The 7873-nt window shown below is 38.0% G+C and overlaps 1 protein-coding gene across 1 annotated transcript in view; it reads left to right on the top strand.

Moving 5' to 3' along the window:
- The first annotated feature begins 2149 nt into the window (after positions 1-2149).
- The window catches only part of LOC105027310 (melanoma receptor tyrosine-protein kinase), a 36203-nt gene continuing 30479 nt past the window's right edge, over positions 2150-7873 (top strand). The window contains exon 1 of the mRNA XM_010899356.5: positions 2150-2414. Coding sequence (XP_010897658.3) covers positions 2336-2414 — 79 coding nt within the window. The 5' untranslated portion in view covers positions 2150-2335. The remainder of the gene's footprint in view (positions 2415-7873) is intronic.

Here is a 7873-nt window from a genome sequence, read left to right as displayed (position 1 = left end):
TTCAGCCCAGACATGTTCAAGAAACCAGTTAGCTTTTTACTTCCGCTCAGTGAATGAGAATGCATGTCCAAATGCATTGAATTCACTGTCACATACTGTACAAAATAAACAAGGTAACCCATTGGCCATGTTTCTTTGTGCACTCAGAAATGCATAAGTGATTTGTGATGCATATTGAAAGCATTTTTAAATAATAAACATACAGTTTAATAATACATTTTGCATTGAAAGGCCAGTGAGTGCCACTTATGCAAGACAGTATGCCTCAAACAATATATTCCAGATAAAGGCATACACAGGAGCAATTTTCTCAGGTGGCCTAACACCTTGCTCAGCACTCTCTATGTTGACAACTATTCAGTGTTCAAGCATATAGAACCACAATCATAATAATGCATAATCATGTATGAAAAGATATCCCAAGTAGTGTATTGTATATTTACCTGTTCTTCGATTCAGTTGCGTTGAATGTAATGTTTTGATTCAGGGCCCTGTACATACATGATTTGTGGTTGCAACATCAGCTTGCCAATACCTGAATCTTCAAAAATAATTGTTCAGACTTGTGTGGTATTTTCTTACATTTTATTTCAAAGAACAAGAAGATAATATGCCCAACTGTTTTCATAGCGTCAATCACAGATATGCTGACTATTGTGCCATTCAGTACAGTATGTCTGATTCATCAGATTTTTTGGTGCGTAATCCAAATCAAGTGATCACTTGTTTGAGAAAAATGGTTTTCTTCCTGCCTGTTATTGGTGGAGTGTTTATTGAATACCTTCACCTGGAGAATAATATTTTTTTTTATTTAACTTTTGCTTACTCTCCAATATGTACAGTAAAACAAAATTAACTGTAACTTGAATAAATCAGGATTTTATATTTCAGCAGTCTTTAGACATACAACCCAATGGTTCTGCTTAGTTTATCATAATTTAGGCTATTTAGACAGTCCAAAAAATGATGGACTCTCATCTTGAGCTAGACCGGCTGCTTGTGAAATTTCGATGGATAATTTGAGGTTGTGAATCATAAAACTGTAAAGCCAATCTATGCCTGCCAACCGGCTTCCTTTATTGAACATGTTCAGGACAAACAATACATGATTGGAAATAGCATTTTAGTACACTGAAAATGTAATCCTAATTGATTAAAAAAAATACAATAAATTATGAGGTATTTTAGTGTACAAAAATGCTATTTGCAATCATGTAATAGAAGTATGAAATTAATAAATACTTAAATATACTTTTTTTTATATTTAAATATTATTTAGTGTACTTAACCAGAATTTAAGTGATTCCAAAATAATACACTTCAACATACTTGTGTTTTGGCTTGGGAAACTGCCAGTGTCTAAATCACAGATAGAAGCAATAAATTCTCAACACAAATGGGCAAGATCACGCCCCATTGGAGGCCAGAAGTAAACACATAAGCATGCAGCGCTTTGGTTAGCCTTCTGACAGGCGTATAAAATAAAGATGTTAACCTGGTAACTAACATTGCGCTCCAACTTGAACAAGTGCAGTTGCTGGTGATGTAGAATGTTTTAGGGGCCACTGTGAGATTTCTTTCTGCTTTTTTTAATTGATTACCAACATTGGTTTCTCTGTTTCTGTTTATACGTGGAGCAGGACCAGACATCACACATCACGATCATTCCATTCCAATACATACCATCTTTAGACCTCGTTCCTACATAGCAGAGGATCTGTCTGGAAAGTGTACCACATAAGCTCGTGTCCTGCAGCATTTATCGGGACACAAGCTCCGTTGATCTACATAAAACTATTTTAGTTCTTTCTGTTTTTGAAAGAATTAGGGAAGGGGTCTTACCCCTTGAACCTACCGTCCATCTGGAAATTGTGATGGAAGAGGCGTGTAAAATGAAGATATATCTTCATCAGGTTGGCTTTGTCAGTTGTTTTTAATAGAAGCTTAAACTCACTGACCTGCTCAACGACAGAATTCTAATCAACCTCAAAAGGCATGCTGTAAGACCACATGCTGATGCAAATTAAACCAGAACATGTTTACTTGCATTGCAGTGAGAGTTGGAATGTCATAAGCCTCATTAGTCAATATACGTGAACAAGGCAGGGCTTGATATGCCTTTCTGTCTGCTTTGCTATTGAACGATCCCTCCTTCCTAATTACGTCAAAAACAGTTGGTCGCCTCGCGGGTAGCCAGTGCAACGTCACATCGAAGTATACTACCTGGATACAACGCGTGGGTATACAGTACACCGGATAGACTTCAGGGTGTTAATTAAAGACTATGTAGAAGTTTCTCTTGCAATATATAATTGATTAACACCTTTAGGAAACAATGCGACCTGAAACTGGAATTGTTATCGCTGCCTTGTTAAGCCTGAGCTGCTGCATAACTCTGACAGCGGACAAGAAAGGTAGGCGTAAGACGCACGTTTATTTTTCTGGGGTCTCGAGTCAAATTTGGGAATGAGTTTTGACTGGGTTTGCCAAGTCTATCACTTTAACCGAGTTGTTGACAGTTATGAATGGCAATGCGTCTACACTGTAGGTTGCCTAACTTGGGAGTTTGTCGGTAAAAGTCAAAGTCTGTCAAACTAAACCTTACATTGACGTATGTTACACATCATTTCAATAGTAGCCTATCTATCTCGTTAGAAATGGTCAGTAAAACCTACGTTGCAAATGATCACTTTAAATAGTTTGCACTTTTCATAGGCTTGGTTCATGGAATTATGCCAGCCCTAGCTGCACACCTGCCGATGGCTTCAGATTCCTATCTTCTGTGCTATCAGAAATGTATTTCCTGTCATTGCCTTAGGCTAGCACATAAATATATTTTGGCTACCTAAAATAGGACCAAGAATGAAGCTGTTTGATGGTGTTGCGTGTTTTCATAGAATATGCCAAACAGAACTTTAAACCGAACTAAAAGGCAAAGTCATCTTTATTTTTAAGTAACCCACGAGCGGCATGCTCCTCTGTGGCCGTGTTTGACGTGGATGTTAAGTTTTTATAAGGGTTTTATTCCCTTAATATTACGTAAATAGCACTGTCATGCATAGCATGCATACCACGTCTGTACATTTCAGAATTGTAACAAACAAAGCCATTTGTCAGTAAATAATGTATTAATTTATGTGTACAAAATGGGTATATGGTAGACTCTGGAAGACACCGAATTGTACTTTAAATACAGTGCAAATGTATGTTTCATTATTTCCTATGAAAGCAGTTACCTGTGATTTTACAAATGTACCAATTACTATTTTTGTTACAGTAAGCTAAACGGACATAGCTCTCTAAATGAATTTGTTACTTATTTGGAGGACAGAAATAGGACTAGCTAGGCAATGTTTGTGGACAAATGATACCCAACATCACTATCTGCTGACATTAACCAATAAAAAAGTGATTTGACAATTTGTTATTTTACATACATTGTGTGCAACACTGACTCTCATTGGTTCCATATCTAAACTGTCTTGGCACTGTTTCAGAGCCAGAAGCCCAATTAGGGTAGATGGGGCCAACTCCAGGGTTGTGTTGTGCCAAAGTTGGTCTCCAGGCCAGATGGTGGGGCTGACAGACGGGGTCCCCTATGTAGCAGGGACTGCTCTTGTCCACCTGGCAGCCTCTCTTCTGGGCAAAGCTCTAACTGTCTAGCACTCACGCTACTTTCAAAACACAGCATATTGTTAGCACGTGGCCCCCTCTGGTTGGGCTTTTATCTTGGTGTTGGGGGGTTCTATTCTTATTTTTTTTTAATTTTTCAGTTAATTGTGCGGTAAAATACATACCAACATTGAGTGTCTCAGTACGATGTTGGATCACCATGCCATAAGCAGCCAGAATAGCTTAATTGGGCCTTGGCATATATTCAGTGAGTCTCTGGAACTCTACTAGATGAATGGAACACCATATTTTCAAAAGATATTCCCGGCATTTGGTGTTTTGATGATGTCTCCCATAGGTGTTCAGTTGGGTTGAGATCTGGTAGCTGTGTAAAATAACCTCCCTACTATTCAAACCATTCAGTCACCCTTTGTGCCTTATGGATGGCGGCGTTATCATCCTGGAAGGGACCAAATAATGAACACTCTTTCAAAGTCATCTAGGTCCTTTCCTATTGCCATCTTGATCCAAAATCAAGGTCAACTGGGCCTGCTCAGGATTTTTATACATGCCACAGAGCATCAAAGGATGTACACTGCTTAATTTTATTATTCACTACACCTGTATAGAAGCATCTGCATTAGTTATGTTCCTCATCTCATTGATTCAGGTTCTCTCATTAATTGGTCACCCGTCTTTATGTGATATTAAGACTTATTTTGCAGTAATAGATCTTCCTCTGGCCAGATTACGTAGGTTTTGTTGGTGTTCTGGAATGGCATTTACAAGCCACAAGCAACAATCTTAATTCCCTTGACATACTGAGCAAGAATACTGTATACATGTCACTTTTGAGTACTAAAATTGATCTAAATTCAGCTATAAAATAACATTATATTCTTATATTTAATTAACAGACCTCATTTAACATGGCAAAAAACTCTAAGTAAGAAACCCCAATTTTTATTTCTCTTTTCTGCCTTGACCAGAAGGTAAATTCTTATAGGACCCTTGCTTAAGCTCACAGCCAAATTATTCTGGTGTGTGTGTGCCAATTAGTGTTAATCATGAGTACATTTGGATTGATTGACAGTTCCCCCACTACACAATACACTACTTTGACATATTCCCTGTTTTCCCACCAATAGACACTGCTAAGAATATATGGAAAATAGCATTGCAATGTCAGTCTATTTTTCATCCACAATATTTAGAATTCAACTGGGTGAATAGAAATATACTTGTGTGTATATATTTTGTTTGGAACTGTGCATCTTGAAATTCTGAATTCTTATGACCCTAGTTCTGTTCATTCCAGGGATGCTGATGCGATATGACATTTTGATGCGGTTTTGATTCAATGGATTGAATTGTTCTCTGCAACTCTTGCTTAGCGTCTCCATTGCAGCAGTCTGCGTATTTGGGTGATGTTATTGTGTAATGGGGTCATCAACGGTTGTGTTTTGTTGTGCAGGTTAAAGTCAGCTGTTGTATATTAAAATGCATTTGAGTAGAATGCTCCTTTGGCTCCTGTTTTTTTTTGCAAGTTTCTTATTCCTGGAGTGAAAAAACTGATTTGTTGTTCTGACTTTCACTCCAGTACACACTGAGGGTAATTCTCAAAGTTTCCCCTTTGAGAATTTGTGGACAGGGACGACATAAGCCTTTGTCTAAACCTCATCCATTTAACTATAGTAATAATTTTCCCATGACCACTGGCAGACATTCAACCCAACCAGCCGCACGCTGTTCATCAAGCCGACACTTTAAGAAATGCAGTGCTGCAGAGCTCTAGCACGTATTCATGGAGTCACACACTCAATGCAATAGCATCATATAATCCACTAAAAGAATGTCCAGGCAGTTGCCAACACGCAATTCTTTTCAGAAATTATTTGCATTCCATAGATTCCAAGACTTTAGGAAGTGCCTGTTGCACGTAATATAATGTAGGACTGTTATGTCTCACTCAGGGTCTCACTAGGTGTAGTGGGGAAGAGGTTGAACAACACAACCGAGTGATTTATGGCATACTCCTGAGATGGTAGGAGAACAACAGACCACCAGGTTATTTTACCAACTCAGAGAAGGTGCTCTGAAAGGTACTCACGTGGACATCTACATTTTCCGTCTGTACAGTATGTGTGTTTGTTTGTGTCTGGTTGATTGATTGCCCACGTGCAGTATCAGGTGTCTATATCTAAACTGCTATGCAAAGATGCTAAGCATTTTCCTAATGGCCTTGCTTCCTAGAGCACCAAGAAGTTAAGGGAAAAAACACCATAACAGAAGTAATCCATTTTATAAAAGGAAACATTTCCTTCTTTCTTGTTTCTCGTGATGTGGAGATTAGTCTAACCTGTAACAGGGAACATGTTGATTCAAGTTCTGGACATTTCCCTAGGCTCCGTTTCAAACAGTGTTTCTAACCACTAACCTGTACGTGCACTGCAGCAGTCTTTCCCGTTCTGCCCACTCAGAGATCACTAACGCTTGTGTTCTTAAATATTATAATGTAATAACAGTGTCGTTTTCACTAGAGGAAGCTGAAGCCACACCATCAAGTGTTACAGCAAGATGTCCAAGATATATTACCCGCTATGACAGTCGACTGCAGGCCTACAGCATCCAAGCTAGTAAACAAATTACTTAAATATTTGTTTTTCTTCTCGGACTAGGCTTTTATTGTTTTATTGTTGTTCAGCATCCATTTCACTAATCTGCCTAAATTCCTCAGTGGCTGTGTCTACAGCATTAGTTGTAATCAGCTATGTGTATGTCACAAGGACACCATGTACAGCCATTTGGCTCCAGAGCCTGTCAAAATACTGGCCTCTTAAAAGGATATATCAGCTGTTCCCTGAATTATATTTGTTTTCCGTCCAACAAGAGAAACCTTGTCATGGTCCTTTTCAGTGCACCGTTTTCACTACCTTAATATTGATCTTTTGAGATCATTCACAGTTAATCACTATTTACTGCACATTTATTAGAAATCAATCCAAACCCTTTAATGTTCAACATCACATTCAATTTCAAGAAAATGTCAATATAACACTTGGGAGCCATCATCGGTGGAGTGTTTTTAGAGTGAACAATGTTCTATTGATTTCCAGCCTGAGTATCCCACTCAGTTGCTCAGGGGAAGGTCACTTGGAACTGTGTCCCGTTTTAACACTTTCCAGTTTGTCAAAAATAAAATCTTACAACAAATCACAGCTGCTCTTTTGACTGAATTTCAATGGTTCGTGATAGAAAGTCCTTTAAACAAATGAACCAATGTATGCATAAAGAAGTTGGACATTCAGATCAGAGTAACAATTGAAAATGAGGGTGAAAGGTTTATTCTAAATGGTAAAAGTAAGAATGAGGGTAAAAGCTTATACTGTTTTATACAACAACAAAAACCTGTTGGAGTAGAAGTCAGATCATTCCCTGGAAGATAATGCCGTGTTCGGGCAAGGCTGTAGAAAAAACCTGCCTATCCAGTATCTTTGCATGCTTTCTTGTCATTTAAGAGATGCTCTTATTGAAAGCGAATTGCCTTAATATCAAGATAGCCTTGTAAGATAATGACCAATGAAGCTCTCTGAGTCAGGTTTAACTCGGATATACACCAAATACTTATAAAATGTGTGGTCATTTTCTACATGTATTATAACTAATATGACCAACAGCTGCTTTTCAATGACCTATAGAACAGGTTTTCATACTGTGGTGGGTTTTTGATGGTCCGTTGGGTTCTGCAGGTTGCCCACACTGTCTTGTCTTTAATAAATTAACACTGTCTGTCTTTAATAAATTAACACGGTCTGTCCTTAATAAATGAAGAAAGTTTTGAACTATTATTAATGGTAGTCTAAGCATTGTACATACATTATATGTTTTTTATTTGAGTTTGGGAACAGCTGCCCTAGAAAACATTTCTTGATTGACAAATGAACTATAATCTTATTTTGCCCTAGATCAATAGCGTATGTCTGTACATGTCACACGTCCTTTGTGACTGCACTGTTTAATTTAAAGCTGAAAACGGGGAACTTTTCAGTGATTAATGGTATTGTATCTCATTACACTCTGTGAATGAAAGGAAGACACTTAAATTACAATCTTAAAATCTCCTCCGAGAGGTTTTGACACTCCAGATTGTGGAGGCTGATAAATTCCTGTCCCTTATTGACTGTTCTTTTTTGTTTTACTTTTCCCATGTTAAGTAGTTGGTCTGTCATGGTGAATAAACGTGCGATATTCACATGTGAGG

Source organism: Esox lucius, chromosome 21 (genome assembly GCF_011004845.1).
Source record: "Esox lucius isolate fEsoLuc1 chromosome 21, fEsoLuc1.pri, whole genome shotgun sequence".
NCBI classification, from domain to species: domain Eukaryota; kingdom Metazoa; phylum Chordata; class Actinopteri; order Esociformes; family Esocidae; genus Esox; species Esox lucius.
Note: the sequence above shows the minus strand (reverse complement) of the source record. Positions and strands in the feature narration are given on the sequence as shown.